Genomic DNA, 17385 nt, shown 5'->3' with positions numbered 1-17385 from the left:
AGCAGAAGACACAAATGCAAATACCTTCCATGAGTTTCGGTGACATAGAATCAAAATCACCTCACAGCAGTGCTGAACCTTCACCCTGTACATCAGTAACCCTACTGGTTGTTGTTGGCTGGTGCCTATGCACATCTGTTCTGACTGGAGGCTGCTCCTGCTGTGTTGGTTGCTGAGTTCAGGTGGGACATCTGCTGATACAAGTATCCTCACTGTGCTTTCCCACCTCCTTCATTCTCATTTCCTTCCCCAGAGCGTCATTTCCTCTTGAAGTGCTTGTTCTCCAAAGACCAGAAGAATTCTGCTCTAGGATTTGAATATAATTCTCAAATCCTTCCCCAGGAAAGGGGCTTCGGGAGTCCCATGTTCATGCCTCCCTCCTAACATCTGTCCCCCAGGTCTCCTATCCACGGCCCGGCAGCTGGACCGAGAGAACAAGGATGAACACATCCTGGAAGTGAGTAATGGTGGTGGACCCGTTCTACCAGATTCAACCCTGGAGATTGGAGGTCTCCTGAAGGCAGCCAGGCTGGAGGTCACTTAAGGAACCAAGCCAAGGCTTGGGGCCACATGCATTTCTCTGAGTGCTGTGGCTGAGGGGGTTGCTGGGCTCAGGGAGGTGGAGATAATCTTAGAGGAGATTTGCTGCATTTGGTGCTGGAAACCCTCAGGTTCTTCACTGGCTCTTCAGTACTGTGAAGGAAGAAATCTGGAACCAGACCCAGGCTGGGAAGGAAACATTGGTTGACTAGTACTGCCTGCAATGAGCGCAGGAAGGGAGAGTGTACACACATGCTACGAATTTGTCTAGTCTGGTTTCCAGTACATCTCCTTGGGCCAAAAAGAGTTACCCCAGGTGAAACACCAGATGTGTGTTCTTCCCAGGATCTCTCTAAAATCACATACATCTCCCTGCTGACCACTCCAGTGAGTAACCTTGGTCAGTGACCTAGAGAGGAATAAATCAAGGAATGGATGTTGGGTAGGGAATCTAACTATGCCCTCTCCTGTACTGGTGGACAGACATCTCTTCTAGTTTTAAAGACATCAGGAGGGACAGCACCTATTCTTCAGCAGACTTGGAAATAAATTTTGCTTTCTATGCTCCTAAGCTCTGTCTAATTTCCCCTTAAAAGAAACCAGTGTTCAGTAAGCAGTCATTAAGTAGCCTCCTAAAGTCCCTAGGGACTAAAGCATTCTCCTTAGCTCAGCAACAAGTATTTATAATTTTGGGGCACAAAAATAATTTTAAAATTTGAAACCGTTTTGGTGGGAAATGTCCCATCTCATATGACACCTTTGGGCTACTGTGAAGAATGAATTGCCCCCACACAAAATAACCCTGCCTCTAAAATAGTTTCAGTGTTGTTTCCCTTACCCTCTGGCTTTCATGTTTTGCGTTGGGCAGCATGTCTGACTTTAAAAGTTACCACCCACCCCTTCATCTTCTCATTTGTTTTTTTATAACCTAAAGTAGTTTAAGGAAACCAGAGAAGAAAGCCTATGAGAAGTACGAGCAAAAAAGTCCTTCACAGGGAATCCAGGGGTGGATGATGAACTGTGGTTGACAGGAAGAATGAGTGAACATTCTCTCATGAACGATAAAAAATAAATAATACTGATACGGAGTGTGTTAACGATCGGGTGGGTTGGGGGAAATGTGCACAAAGTATAAGATATGGGCTGTGGTTAGTCCTGGTGTTTTGATGACGCTCTTTCATAGTTTGTAGCAAATGTTTCACAATAATGCAGCGTGTTGGTGGTGGGGAGATGTGTGGGAAGCTTGTATGATGTTATGCATGTTTGTTTTGTAAATTCACAAATTTTACCATATACTTATTGTTTATATATATTCATGTATGAATGATCTACTTCAATAAAATTTTATTACAAAAAAAAAACAACTCCTCTCTAGGGTACCCCCTCCAAGAATTTGCCCTTCAGGCAAAATCAGCTTGAGACAACGAAAGTGGTATATGTGTATACTAAGTAAATGGTCCTTGAGAAATGGCCCATGGGCCTTCCTGAGGAGAGGGTGCCAGCTTTTCTCTAGAGACTCTGTCTTCTTCCAGTTCTTCCTGGTTTCTTTCGCTGTTCTACTGGCTTCCCTGTGTGCGAGGTTACCAGAGAGTTGAGTTCCAAGTAGGTGAGGTTATGGCAATAAAAATAGCAAGTATATTCCAAGGAACCAACTGATTAATATTTCCAGACTGTTGAAAGAAGTGGTGGGTTGTGATAGTTACACTGCTTTGCGTTTGGCAACCCGGCTGCTCATGCTTGATTCCATCCCCAGGTGGCCGTGCTGGACAACGGGGAGCCCTCCCTCAAGTCCACCTCCAGGGTGGTGGTGCGCGTCCTGGATGTCAATGACAACGCGCCTGTGTTCTCCCACAAGCTCTTCAATGTCCGCCTTCCAGAGCGGCTGAGCCCAGCGACCCCGGGGCCCGTGTACCGGCTGGTGGCTTCAGACCTGGATGAGGGTCTCAATGGCAGAGTCACCTACAGTATCGAGGAGGGCGACGAGGAGGGCTTCAGTATTGACCCGGTCACCGGCGTGGTGTCCTCTGGCAGCACCTTTGCGACTGGAGAGTACAACATCCTAACGGTGAGCAGGCAGATGGACGGTGGCCTGCAGGGAGGAGTGGCACAACTGGTTAGCGGTTTTCTCTGAACATAAAGAAGGAGGGAGACAGGCAGCAGGTGTGCTGGAGGTGGCATGCCCTTCCCTGGCCCTCTACCAGAGAAATGGAGGCCCTGACTGCAGCCAAAGGATCAGAGTTCTGGGTCTTTTGCTCTGAGGGCTGTAGGGTCCCTGCCTGGAGAATCTGCTCTATTTTCAGAGATAAGGATTTTAGTAACAGTAGCATGGGCTTTGGAACCGCGATAAGCCTGGGTTCCAATCCTACCACTGCCACTTTACCTGGGACAAACCATGTAGTCCCTTAGAACCTTTGTTTCATCATCCTTAAAAATGGGGATAAGTGCATTTTCCTTGTAGGAAGCTAATATAGCAGTGGCAAGGGCATGGGCTCTCATGTCGGACAGCCTGGGTTTGACTCCAGCTTCACTGCCTGCCAGGTAAGTCATCCCAGGTAGATGAATTCACCATGGTGAGTGCCAGTTTCCTCCTGTGAACAGGTGATGGGAGCAGTACCTATCTCACAGAGCTGCTGTGAGGATCACAACGTTGCACATGAAGCTCTTAGAGCAGGGACTGGTTATAGGAACTAGCACCCAGGAAGCCTTTACCTAGTCATGGCTTTTATTTTTCACTCACGGCATGTGCAGCAGCCCGCATGGTGGCTGTTTTTAGCGAGCCCTCCCAAGGGTGCCGGATGAATGGATGAGTGGATGAGAGGCCAGCTCGGCCAGAGTCACAGGGAGCTCTGTCTCATGGCCTGGCTTTGGGCTGCCTGGGTCTTCTTGTTTCTTGAACCCAACCCTCCAGATAGAGCCTTGACTTTTGGTTTTGGCTTCTTTTCAGATCAAGGCAACAGACAGTGGGCTGCCCCCCCTGTCAGCCAGCGTGCGGCTGCACATCGAGTGGATCCCGCAGCCCCGGCCCTCATCCATACCACTGGCATTTGACGAGAACCACTACAGCTTCACAGTCATGGAGACGGACCCCGTGAACCACATGGTGGGAGTCGTCGGCGTCGAGGGCCGGCCCGGCCTCTTCTGGTTCAACATCTCAGGTGAGGGGGGGCCTGGGGTCCAGCGACGGCCAGCCCCTCCCCTCCGACGGGCCAGCTCCAGTCCTCATGGCCCAGCCCTCTGACCCCTCTCAAGGTCGCACTCTCTGGCAGCCCCTCCTTAGGCCAGAGGGGTGACCGCTCCTGGGGCAGGGGTACGAGGAGCACCACTTCTGCCAAGCTCTCCTTCCGCCCCAGCCAAGGAGGCCAGGATCTGGGTTCTGCTGCATGATCCAGGCTCCGTGATCTCACTGGTTACCCCAGCAGTGCCCTGGTTACCCCAAATGCCTGGGACACCAAAGAGGAAGAGTCCAGGAGACCTAGAGGAGAAAACAGCACTTGGTGTATCCTCCTCTGCCTCAGCGTGAAAATCCGCTTAGAGCTGGATTGCCTGACCCCGCGCTGAGGCCCTGCACCCTGGAGCCACGTTTCATGTTCTGACCCAGACCGCCACCGCAGCCCCGGGCAGCACGCCCATTCCCGCGCAGGCCGTGCTCGGGCCAAGCCTGCTGGCCCCCTCTCAGGTTTCTCTGTCTCTGGATCAAGGCTTTTTCCGAACATCTGAGAGTCACAGATGCCTTCGGGAATCTGATAAATCCACAGGCCCTCTGCCCAGAAAATTGTGCACCCACCCACACACATACAAATTTTCACACGGATTTAGAGGTTTTATAGATTCTCTGAAACCTAGTCATGGATTCCAGGTTAAGGGCCTCTAATCCAGGCGTTCTTAACAAGCAGTCCAGGAGCTTGAACTGAAATTCAAAAAACATTATTCTTGTGGACTTTAGTAAGGGGTCTGTGGTTTTCACTTGATGGGCAAAGGGGTCCATGGAACAAAAAAGGTTAAGAACCCCTGCTCTAATCTAAGCGTTTCCACAAACCTGTGAACCTTGGAGTCCCATTACAGGTTTTGCAGCTTGGCTCAGGAATAGGAGATGCACCTAGCCCAAGCTCTATCCCAGGTAAACCAAGGAGGTCCAGGTCTGAGTCACTGCTCTTTTAATTGTTTAATATTTCTTTTCCTTTTCTACAAAATTAATGCATGTTTTGAAAATATAGAATGTTTAGAAAATACAAATGAGCGCAGGGAAGAAAATAAAAACCACCTAAAATCCCATCAATTAGAAGATAATCATGGTTACAATTTTTGATTTGTTTCCTTCTAGTCGTTTTTCTTTACACACACACACACATGCCATACACACTCACACAGTTTTGTTTTATTTTAGGAGGTACCAGGGATTGGACCTGGGACTTCATAAGTGGAAGGCAGGCACTCGACCACTAATCTATGCTTGCTCCCATACAGAGTTATTTTTATTATTTATTTATTTATTTTAAACATTTATTTATTTATTTATTTCTCTCCCCACTCCCCACCCCAGTTGTCTGTTTTCTGTGTCTATTTGCTGCGTCTTGTTTCTTTGTCCGCTTCTGTTGTTGTCAGTTGTTGTCAGCAGCACAGGAATCTTCGTTTCTCTTTTGCTGCGTCATCTTGTTCTGTCAGCTCTCCGTGTGGGTGGCACCATTCTTAGGCAGGCTGCAGTTTCTTTCGCGCTGGGTGGCTCTCCTTACCGGGTTCCTCTACGCAGGGAACACCCCTGCGTGGCAGGGCACTCCTTGCGCGCATCAGCACTGCACATGGGCCAGCTCCACATGGGTCAAGGAGGCCCGGGGTTTGAACCACGGACCTCCCATGTGGTAGACGGACGCCCTAACCACTGGGCCAAGTCCGTTTACCCAGAGTTATTTTTAAATACGGTTTTATAAACATTAAAAATATTTTTATTGAGCTGACATTCACATCTCTTAAAATTCACCATTTTATTTACTTAATTATTTTTAAATAATATTTTTAAAATTAAAGTTAATAGATCACATAGAACGTTACATTAAAAAAACATGAGGTTCCCATATACCCCACACCCCACACCCCCACCCCCATCATTTTTGTAAATTGTATTTGTTTGAAGATACATACATCACAAAAAAGGTTACATTATAAAAGCATAAGAGGTTCCTGTATATCCCCCATTCCCTCACCCCACTCCTCCCACACCAACAACCTCCCCCATCATTGTAGCACACTCATTGCACTCGGCAAACACACTCTGGAGCGCTGCTGCACCACGTGGATAGTAGTTTACTCTGTAGTTTACACTTTCCCCCAGTACATTCAGTGGGTTATGGCAGGATCTGACCCTGCAATATCATTTAGGACAACTCCACGTCCCAAAAATTTCCCCTCATCTTATCTCTTCTTCCCACTCCCTGCCCTCAGCAACTACGGTGGCCACTTTCTCCCCATCAATTCTACAATTTCTTCTATTACTTGTCACAATAGTTTTATAGCAGAATATCAGTTAGTCCACTCTAATCCCTATTTTATTCCTCCATTCTGTGGGCCCTGGGGTGAAAATTCACATTTTAAAGTGAACAGTTGAGTGGCATTTACTACTTTCACAATATTGTGCAACCATCATTATCTAGTTCCAAAACATTTCATTACCTCAAAATAAAACCCCACACCCATTAAGCAGTTACTCTCCATTTCTTCCTCTAAACTGACCCTGGAAACCACCAAACTACTTGCTCAATCTCTTGTGCCACCTCAGCTCCCTGGTCTGCTGTGCCTCTTATTGTCTCTTCTCTGTGTCTCTTTTTGTGGCTGTGCAGCTCTCTGCACGGGCCAGCACATCATGCGGGTCAGCTTGCCTTCACCAGGAGGCCCCAGGAATCAAATCCTGGATCGCCTATGTGGTAGACAGGAGCCCAATCGCTTGAGCCACATCCACTTCCCCCAAACTACTTTCTGTCTTTACGAATTTACTTATTCTGGAGGTTTCATATAAAAAGAATCATTAATAATCTCTTTTAACATAATACATCACAAACATATTTCCATGTCACTAAATAGACTTCTATGACATTAAAATACTATATGGTATTCTATATTTCAGATTTTTATAGTTTATTAAATCAATTCCCTCTTGTTGAACACAGGTTATTTCCATTTTCACCTCTGTATAGGTACATTAGACTGTGCAAATGCCCTGGAAGTCAGCAAGTAGAGGTCTGTTACTCCTGTGTGTTTCACACTGGCATCAGAATGGGTTCTGTGACAAATTCTGGTCTTCCTTTGAGACTCTTCAATCCTTATAGATCTGCCATTTTCCATATCATCATTTGAATCTTGAAAATTTAACAATAATTTAACAGGATAAATTGCAAGTTTTTGGACCCCCAGGTGATAAACTGTAGCTTGTCACCCCGATTTCCTACTGTCCCTGAACAGTGTCTTAGAATATCTGATTCAGCTTCTTCTTGAAATGCCCACAGTCCCCCTACCCCCAAGCCAAGACTGAACTCTCCTGCCACCTCCTCTAAGTCTGATGGCCAAATCCCATGCTGTGCACTGCCGCCCTAACCACGGAGCTTGTGTGTGCCCTTTCCCCACCACTCTCCAGGTGGGGATAAGGACATGGACTTTGACATTGAGAAGACCATGGGCAGCATCGTCATCGCTAGGCCCCTCGACACAAGGAGAAGGTTGAGCTACAACTTGACGGTGGAGGTGACAGATGGGTCTCACACCATTGCCACCCAGGTTAGAGGCCTCAGTGGGGACCCTCGAGCTGAAAGGTGGTGGGAAGCCTGCTGGGTTGGGATGAGGCTACAGAAGGCTTCCCATGGATGTGGTTAATCTCCAATAAGGCTGAGTGTGGCATCAAGGTTTTGTTACATTCTCTAGTCTTGCAGTCTTGGGAGAATTCGTCTTCCAACTCTTGTCTCTGTAAAATGAAGGGGGTGATCTAAACAAGTGATTTCCAACTTAAGACACAGCCACAGGCCCGCCACGGGCCTGTTATTTCTATGGGGCTCGTTATTTCTACCCTGACTTCAGCCAGAGTTTTATCTCTTTCATATATTGGAATTTCACATGGAATTTCATTTGAAGAAGACTCTTCAACAAAAAAAAAAAATTTTTTTTTTTAAAAACCAGTACACTGCATGGTATCTGACAGCCTTGGGATATTGAAATGACATTATGATTCAGCAAATATTTATTGAGTGACAGATGACTCAGCAAATATTTATTGAGTGGCTGTTGTGTGCCAGGCACCATGGGAAGCACTGGGGATGGAGTGGAGCACCAGACAGAGCCCCTGGCCCCATGGAGCGTACAGTCCACCTTCTCTCTGCTGCTCTCCTAGGTCTACATCTTCATGATAGCCAACATCAACCACCATCGGCCCCAGTTTCTGGAGGCTCATTATGAGGTCAGAGTTCCCCAGGACACACTGCCCGGGGTCGAGCTCCTGCGAGTCCAGGCCACAGACCCAGACAAGGGCAAAGGCCTCATCTACACCATATATGGCAGCCAAGACCCAGGAAGTGCCAGCCTCTTCCAGCTGGACCCGAGCAGCGGCATCCTGGTTACAGTGGGGAAACTGGACCTGGGCTCAGGGTCCTCCCAGCACACGCTGACGGTTATGGTGAGTAAGCTGAAAAACTGAGTGAGAATGCGCTGCCATGCACGGCGGGAGGCACGCTGTGGCTCCTTTCTGCACGAGCCACGTCCATGAGACAGAGCTGTGACCTTTCAGAGCTGGCTAGAGGGACCTCCCAGCAGGGATGCCTGGGAGGGAAGTGGCTGCTGATCAGGGCACTCCAGTCAACACCAGCTTTCTCTGGACCTACCCCAAGTATCCTCCAACAGTTCTCTCCCTGCACCATGAATACAAGACCACAAGGGTGGACTCGTTGTATCAGAGCCAGAGGTGACCCAGAGACCATCCCAGATCTCATATTAGGGTGAGGCAAGCACATGGGACATTAAAGCACTCCCTCTCAGGGTCGTGTGCCTGCATTTGTATGACCCTGAGAGCAAGTGTGTCCTTCAGTTCTATACCCTATGTACCTCACTCTAGTTCCAGCACTGACCACACACATTTCTCTCATCCTATACCTGAGGCCTACAGGGGAAGATAGACCTGCCCAGTCATACAGTCGTTTGTGATGAATCAGAATCAGAATCTGGCCTTCCTAATTCCAGGTTCATGCTTCTGATCTGTTAGTTTATCCTCCCCTGGGCACATTAGTATATTAAAGGCTCTGAGAAGTCCTGCAGCAAAGAAATTTGTTTACTTTCATTTCATTCAGTGCTCCCAAATTTACTTGACCATAGAACTTTCTTCTTGTATAACATGTTAACATCTTGAAGACCTAATATTCCCTGAGACCTTGTTTAGAAATCCTAAATGAGGCCTGCTCCTCTTCTCATTTATGTCTTTCTCCTAAAGTGGACTTATCCATTAGAATAACAAGCAGCCTAATAATTACGAATTGCTAAATTTATTAAAAAAGAAAAAAAGGGTATAAATTAAAGCAAGGTTTCAAAGAACACAGAGTTACAATTGGATATATTTTTCAATGGCCTTCTATCTCTTGGCCTTAATCTCACCTTGCTTCCTCCCACATCATTTGCTGCTCACCCCATTACCCCTTTGGACCCATAGGTCCGAGACCAGGAGATGCCCATCAAGAGGAATTTTGTGTGGGTGACCGTCTACGTGGAGGATGGAAATCTTCACCCACCCCGCTTCTCACAGCTTCACTATGAGGCAAGTGTTCCTGATACCACAGCCCCTGGCACGGAGCTGCTGCAGGTCCGAGCCCTGGATGACGACCGGGGAGCCAATGCTGAGGTCCGCTACTCCCTCCAGAAAGGTGAGGGGCCTGGCCCTGAGCTGAGAGCATGGGTGAAGGAGCTTTGGAAATAAAGGAAAGCACCAGAGTCATGCTTCTGCAAATTAGACAACTGTCAAGCTCTTGAAGCTTTGGCAAATTGTAGTTCTAGAGCATTCCACAGGACTAGGACAACCTAAGTTAATGAGCTTCCATAGACGGTAATAACTTAGTAACAGAGGGACGAGCTCAAGTTTGGAGAATTTACATATATAATCACACCTGTAGATGATGCTTATGAAGTCTGGGCAACATTTTAAAATGTAATAACCTTCTGCATGTACAAAAGGGACCAGCAAATACTTTACAAGATATACGGCATAGTTTAAGAGTAACTTTCACTTTCTGCTAGTGCCACATCATTATTTAGCACCTATTGTATGGTTTGCTCATCCTCCAAATGGGAATAATATTATCTGTACCACAAAGTTGTTATAAAGATTAGAAGAGAAAATGTATGTTAATGTATTTTGTAAACTATATAGTATTATACAAATGCCAGGAGTTATTACTCACATTGATTAGTGCTAATTATTGATGATTAATGCAACAAAATGATAACATTCATTCTCTAACTAATTTTTAATAATATGTAATGGTTCATAATGCATAATCAATAATATTTAATAATACTAATTATCTTTGATAATAATTAAATGCTCCATAGAACTAGATGCTATGGAGGGACAAAGTTGAACATGACTTATCCTCTGCCCTCATAAAGATTAAGGTTCATTTTTATATTCGTCCGTATCTCATACACATTTGGGAAATCAGGGCTTTTTCACATTTTCTTTTTTGAAGAAACAGAAGTTGTTATACCTTGCTGCATGGCAGAAGTTTATTCATCCCTGAAAAATAATAATACAAATTATAATCCATTGTTTACTTTTTGTGGTTTATGGAGTATACTCACACCTTTTATCTTGTTTTATCTCGCTGACAACCCTGATGATGGAAAGAAAAATTTTCTTCTACAGATAAGATTATTTTAAGAATATTCTTCTGATTATAAAAGTAATACATGTGCATTTTCAAAAATATAGAAAATATGGTACTGTAAAAGAAGGAAATAATCTTCAGCCATAGTTTTTATCACCCATAGATAATAATTTTTGATATTTCCCTCTCATCTTTTTCTATGCATCTTTTTGCAATATTGAGATCAGAATGAATATACAATATTGTGCCCTGATTTTTTTTTCTCTCAGAAATGTAGCATAAGAAATTATCATTTTACTTAGGTACTTTACTTGGCTACTTTAAAACTGCTGTTTATACATTGAAACAATGTTCTTTGGCTGAATCTAGCATCTGTGTCACAAAGGCAAATTGGGAATAACCGAACCAGTTAGTTGGAGAATTACTTCATCATGTTGAAAACTCAGACTGAATGTTTTGTGAAAACCTTAACTATTTGCTTTGCCATTAAAATAGTAAAATATGCCCCCATCTGATAAAGGGAGCAAGAATTGAGCAAAATGTTTCGGGTATTACTCAGTCATAGCATTATCACACATGGAGAAAGTAATCACACATGGAGAAAGTAGTCTCTTTTGGATTCTCATTCTGGTTTCCTGATTACATCAAGGACAAAGCCTCAGTTGGATATCAGGATCTCTAGATCTTCCCTCATACTTCCTACTCTTCCTTTTCACCAAAGAAAGAAGATAAGTCTCACATGCAGAACCTTCAGCCAACAAGAGAGTTTAACCAGGTTTTTAATAAGATTTTTAAAAATATTCTGGTTTTTATGATAACCTTCAATTTATGGCAAGTAATACTTGTTTTTTTTTTTAAGAAAAAGATTTAAGGTAGAGATATAAATTAGCCTTTTAAAAAATTTATTAAATTTAAAAAGGGCATCAATTTAAAGCAGGGGTTCTTAACCTATTTTGCTCCACAGACCCCTTTTCCAGTCAGGTGAAAACAATGGACCCCTTACTAAGTCCACACTGTACTGTGTATTATTTCATAAATATATCACACCCGCACCAACATGCCCCCACAAGAATAATGTTTTCTTGAATTTCAATTCAAGCTCATGGACTGCTTGTTAAGAACCCCTGATTTAAAGGGGTTCTTACCTATACTATTAGTATAGGTAGTGGCTGGATATTGGAAAAAATTGTAAAGGTGTTATGAGATTGCCTGAAGTTTAGGAAATAAAGGCGTGTGGAAAGAATATTTGCTCATTTGACCAGGAGTGTCAAGATGTGGTAGGCAGTCCAGTCCCCGTCCACAGCAGTACTGCTCCTTTCTTCTCACTCCCCGAGCCTGATAAGGGACTTTTATACCATAGACTGTACAGGGTACAGACAAGATAGTTTTTAAGTCCCTGTCAGTTTTGAGAGTTTTCAACTTTGTATTTACACTTTGCATCTATCAAATATATAACCAAAGCCATTAAAAGTTATAATTATATAAAGGATAGTTAAACATTCTGTGTAATAGACCTGAAGTTTTTCCAGTGAAAGACACCTCTGAAATAAGGCTGGTGTATGCTCTTCCTACAGAATAAATAAATGTCTTCTTTTTTTGCTTCAAAGACCACCTCCAGCTTTGGTTTGTTGCTTAAAATGTGTCCCAGACACTTCATGATAATTGAAGTTGCCATTTATGGAGCACTTTTTATGTGCACCATGTTAGGAATTTTGTACATTGTATATCTACTCTATACTCACTATACCATGCTAAATTTAGGGTGGCACAGAATGTAGATTTGGCCCTGTGCAAGTTTTGTTTGATAGTTTCTTTACCGATCTAAAAACCCTAGCTGGTACTTCTTGAGGATCTGGTTAGTGTCACTTGTCTTGTCTTCTGTTTCAGGGAACAGCGAGGGTTTCTTTGACATCAATGCTGTACTGGGCATCCTCACTGTAGCCCAGAGGCTTGATCAGACAAATCATACTCGGCATGTTCTAACAGTGAAGGCGGAAGATCAGGGCTCACCACAGCGTCATGACTTGGCTACAGTGGTCATTCATGTCCACCCCTCAGACAGTAGCGCCCCCATCTTTTCAAAAGCCGAGTACTTCGTAGAGATACCTGAATCAATCCCTGTTGGTTCCCCAATCCTCCTCGTCTCAGCTGTGAGTTCCTCCGAAGTTACCTATGAGTTAAGAGAGGGAAACAAGGATGGTGTATTCTCCATGAACTCATATTCTGGCCTTATTTCCACCCAGAAGAACTTGGACCATGAGAAAATCTCATCTTACCAGTTGAAAATCCGAGGTAGCAATATGGCGGGCACATATACTGATGTCATGGTGATTGTTTACATAATTGATGAAAATGACAATGCTCCCGTGTTCTTACAGTCAACTTTTGTGGGCCTAATTAGTGAAGCAGCTCCATTGCACAGCATGGTCATGGATGAAAACAACAACCCCTTTGTGATTCATGCCACTGATAGTGATAAAGAAGCTAATTCCTTGTTGGTCTATGAAATTTTGGAACCAGAAGCCTTGAAGTTTTTTAAAATTGATCCCAGCATGGGAACCCTAACCATCATATCAGAAATGGATTATGAGAGCATGTCCTCCTTCAAATTCAGTGTCTATGTCCATGATCAAGGAAGCCCTATCTTATTCGCACTCAGGCCTGCCCAAGTTATCATCAATGTCAGAGATATGAATGACTCTCCCCCCAGGTTCTCAGACCAGATATATGAGGTAGCAGTCATGGGCCCCATTCATCGGGGAATGGAGCTCCTCTCAGTGCAGGCTAGCGATGATGACTCAGAAGTCAATTACAGCATCAAAACTGGCAATGCCGATGAAGCTGTCACCATCCAGCCTGACACTGGACTCATATCTGTGCTAAATCCCGCTTTGCTGGGACTGTCTCGGGAGTTCACCATCAGGGCTTCTGATGGCCTGCATCAAGACACTGCACTGGTGAAAATTAGATTTACCCAAGCCCTTAACACAAGCTTACAATTTGATCAGGTTTTCTACAAGACAGGAGTGAAGGAGAATTTTCAGGACAAGAAGGTATTGGTGATTCTTGGTGTCCAGGGCAACCACATGAATGATACCCTTTCCTACTTTCTCTTGAATGGCACAGATATGTTTCAAATGATCAAGTCAGCTGGTGTATTGCTGACAAGAGATGTGGCATTTGACCGGGAACAGCAGGACACTTATGAGGTGGTTGTGGAAGTGAGGGACAATCGAATTCCTCAGCGAGTGGCTCAATCTCTGGTCATAGTTTCTGTTGAGGATGTCAATGACAATTCTCCTGAGTTTCAGCATCTTCCCTATTACACGATCATCCAAGATGGCATGGAGCCAGGGGATGTCCTCTTTCAAGTATCTGCTACCGACCAGGACATGGGAGTAAATGGGGTTGTCACATATGCATTTGCCAAAGATTACACATATTTCCGAATTGACCCCTACCTTGGGGACATATCACTAAAGAAACCCTTTGATTACCAAGCTTTAAATAAATATCGCCTCAAAGTCATTGCTCAGGATGGTGGAACCCCATCCCTGCAGACTGAGGAAGAGGTCTTTGTCACTGTGAGAAATAAATCCAATCCACTGTTTCAGAGTCCTTACTACAAAGTCAGAGTGCCTGAAAATATTACACTCTATACCCCAATACTCCATACACAGGCCCGGAGCCCAGAGGGACTCCGGCTCATCTACAATATTGTGGAGGAAGAGCCCTTGCTGTTGTTCACCACTGACTTCAAGACAGGTGTCCTAACAGTGACAGGACCTTTGGACTATGAGTCTAAGACCAAACACGTGTTCACAGTCAGAGCCACAGACACAGCTCTGGGGTCATTTTCTGAAGCTACAGTGGAAGTTTTGGTAGAGGACATCAATGATAATCCTCCCACTTTTTCCCAATTGGTCTATTCCACTTCAGTCTCAGAAGGCTTGCCTGCTCAAACCCCTGTGATCCACCTTTTGGCTACTGACCAGGACTCAGGGAAGAACAGTGATGTTTCCTATCAGATTGTGGAGGATGGCTCAGATGTTTCCAAATTCTTCCAGATCAATGGGGGCACAGGAGAGATGTCCACAGTTCAGGAGCTGGATTATGAAGCCAAACAATACTTTCATGTGAAGGTCAGGGCCATGGACAGAGGAGACCCTCCACTCACTGGTGAAACCCTTGTGGTTGTCAATGTGTCTGACATCAATGACAATCCCCCAGAATTCAGGCAACCACAGTATGAGGCTAATGTCAGTGAGCTAGCAACCTGTGGACACTTAGTGCTCAAAGTCCAAGCTCTTGACCCTGACATCAGAGACTCTTCCAGCCTGAAGTATCTGATTCTTTCTGGCAATCCAGACCGGCATTTCTCTATTAATAGCTCATCAGGAATAATTTCCATGTTCAATCTTTGCAAAAAGCACCTGGACACTTCTTACAGTTTGAGGGTAGGTGCTTCTGATGGAGTCTTCCAAGCAGCTGTGCCTGTGTACATCAACACTACAAATGCTAACAAGTACAGCCCGGAGTTCCAGCAACAAGTTTATGAGGCAGAATTAGCAGAGAATGCAAAGATAGGAACCAAGGTGATTGAGTTGCTAGCCATAGACAAAGACAGTGGTCCCTATGGTACTATAGATTATACCATCATCAATAAACTAGCAGATGAGAAGTTCTCCATAAACCCCAATGGACAGATTACCACACTGCAGAAACTGGATAGGGAAAATTCAACAGAAAGAGTCATTGCTATTAAGGTCATGGCTCGGGATGGAGGAGGAAGAGTGGCCTTCTGCACAGTGAAGATCATCCTTACAGATGAAAATGACAATGCCCCACAGTTCAAGGCATCTGAGTACACTGTTTCTATCCAATCCAATGTCAGTAAAGACTCTCCAGTCATCCAGGTGTTGGCCTATGATGCAGATGAAGGTCGAAATGCAGACGTTACCTACTCGGTGGACTCTATGGAGGACCTGGCTGAGGAAATCATTGAGGTCAACCCAACAACTGGTGTGATCAAGGTGAAAGAGAGCCTAGTGGGATTGGAAAACCAAGACTTTTACTTTAAAATCAAAGCCCGAGATGGGGGCCCTCCTCACTGGGACTCTCAGGTGCTAGTACGACTTCAGGTAGTTCCTAATGAATTATCCTTGCCCAAATTTTCTGAACCTCTCTATACATTCTCTGCACCTGAAGACCTTCCAGAGGGGTCTGAGATTGGGTTTGTTAAAGCAGTGGCTGAAGATCCAGTCATCTACAGTCTGGTGCAAGGCACCACTCCAGAAAGCAATAAGGATGGTGTCTTCTCCTTGGACCGAGACACAGGGGTTCTAAAGGTGAGGAAGTGCATGGACCATGAGTCCACCAAGTGGTACCACATAATTGTGATGGCACATTGCTCTCATGAGGGCACTAACTTGGTTTCCTTGGTCTCTATCAACATACAAGTAAAGGATGTCAATGACAATAGGCCTATATTTGAAGCTGATCCATATAAGGCCTTTCTCATTGAAAACATGCCAGTGGGGACCCCAGTTATTCAGGTAACTGCTAATGACCAGGACACTGGGAGTGATGGTCAGGTGAGCTACAGGTTAGCAGCAGACCCTGGTAGTAATATCCATCAGCTCTTTACTATTGACAGTGAGAGTGGCTGGATCACAACTCTCCAGGAGCTAGACTGTGAGACCCACCAGGCTTACCACTTTTATGTGGTGGCCTATGACCATGGTCGGACAACCCAGCTATCTTCTCAGGCCCTGGTCGAAGTCTCCATCACAGATGAGAATGACAATGCTCCCCAATTTGCTTCTGAAGACTACAGAGGATTTGTGGTTGAAAACAGTGAACCTGGTGAACTTGTGGCCACTCTGAAGACCCTGGATGCTGATATCTCTGAGAAGAACAGACAGGTCATCTGCTATATAACAGGTAAGAATACCTGTCATGGATTGGAGGCACTAGTATGCATTGAATAAGGCCTAGTAAGAAGTGTTCTAGACATGGATTTATTTCCTGGCTCTGACACTTACTTGCAGTGTGGCCTTGGAGCAAGTCACTTAATTTCCCAGGACCTCACTTGCTCCATTTATATACCTGACATGTGTTTTAGCTTGCAAAAGGCTGTCGAGGCAATATACCAGAAATGGGTTGACTTTTACGGTGGGGATTTATTAGTTTATAAGCTTACAATTCAGAGACTGAGAAAAATGTCCAAATCAAAGTATCAAGTGAAGCTCTCTCCCTGACTGGCTGCAGATGATTCTGGACTCTTCTCATATGGGAAGGCACATGGTGGCATCTGCCAGTCTCTGCCTTCTCCTCCAGGTTCCTTTGCTTTCAGCTTCTGGCTGCTCCATCTGTGGCTATCTCTCTCAGCTTCAGGAGGTTTCTCTCTGTCTCTGCAGCCTTCTCTCCCCCAGGTTCCACTGATTTCAGCTTCTGGCTTTGAGGACATTCTCTCTCAGCTTCTGAGACAGGAAGAGTTTTCCCTGGGTCTGTGGCCTTTTCTTTCTGTATATTCATCCCATTCATAAAGAACTCCATTAAGAGGATTAAGACTCACCCCAGGCTATACCTTACTGAAGCAATCTAATCAAAGAGACCCACCTACAATAGGCTCACACTCACAGGAATAGATTAATTTAAGAACATAATTTTTTGAGGTCCACAAAAGACTCAAACTACCACAGCAAGCCTGTTCTTTTTTTTTTTCAATTAAAGTTAATAGATCACAAGAAATGTTACATTAAAAATCATTAAAAAAAAACAAAAAATATGAGGTTCCCATATAACCCACTCCCCACCCCCACCACATCATTTTTGTAAATTGTATTTTTTTGAAGATATATACATCACAAAAAAAATGTTACATTAAAAAATATAAGAGGTTCCTGTATACCCCCCAGCCCTCACCCCACTCTACACCAACAACCTCCCCCATCATTGTGGTACACTCATTGCACTCAGCAAACACATTCTGGGGCAC

General features: G+C 44.6%; 1 protein-coding gene across 1 annotated transcript in view; it reads left to right on the top strand.

Moving 5' to 3' along the window:
• FAT2 (FAT atypical cadherin 2) overlaps nucleotides 1–17385 on the top strand; it is a 109651-nt gene that overhangs the window by 37492 nt on the left and 54774 nt on the right. Inside the window, exons 4-10 of the mRNA XM_058292668.2 lie at nucleotides 399–457; nucleotides 2294–2605; nucleotides 3485–3695; nucleotides 7163–7302; nucleotides 7910–8191; nucleotides 9215–9425; nucleotides 12273–16328. Coding sequence (XP_058148651.1) covers nucleotides 399–457; nucleotides 2294–2605; nucleotides 3485–3695; nucleotides 7163–7302; nucleotides 7910–8191; nucleotides 9215–9425; nucleotides 12273–16328 — 5271 coding nt within the window. The remainder of the gene's footprint in view (nucleotides 1–398; nucleotides 458–2293; nucleotides 2606–3484; nucleotides 3696–7162; nucleotides 7303–7909; nucleotides 8192–9214; nucleotides 9426–12272; nucleotides 16329–17385) is intronic.

This window comes from Dasypus novemcinctus, unplaced genomic scaffold (genome assembly GCF_030445035.2).
Source record: "Dasypus novemcinctus isolate mDasNov1 unplaced genomic scaffold, mDasNov1.1.hap2 scaffold_189, whole genome shotgun sequence".
Classification (NCBI taxonomy): Eukaryota; Metazoa; Chordata; class Mammalia; order Cingulata; family Dasypodidae; genus Dasypus; species Dasypus novemcinctus.
The sequence above is the reverse complement of the archived record's forward strand: the minus strand, read 5'-3'. Positions and strand labels throughout refer to the sequence as shown.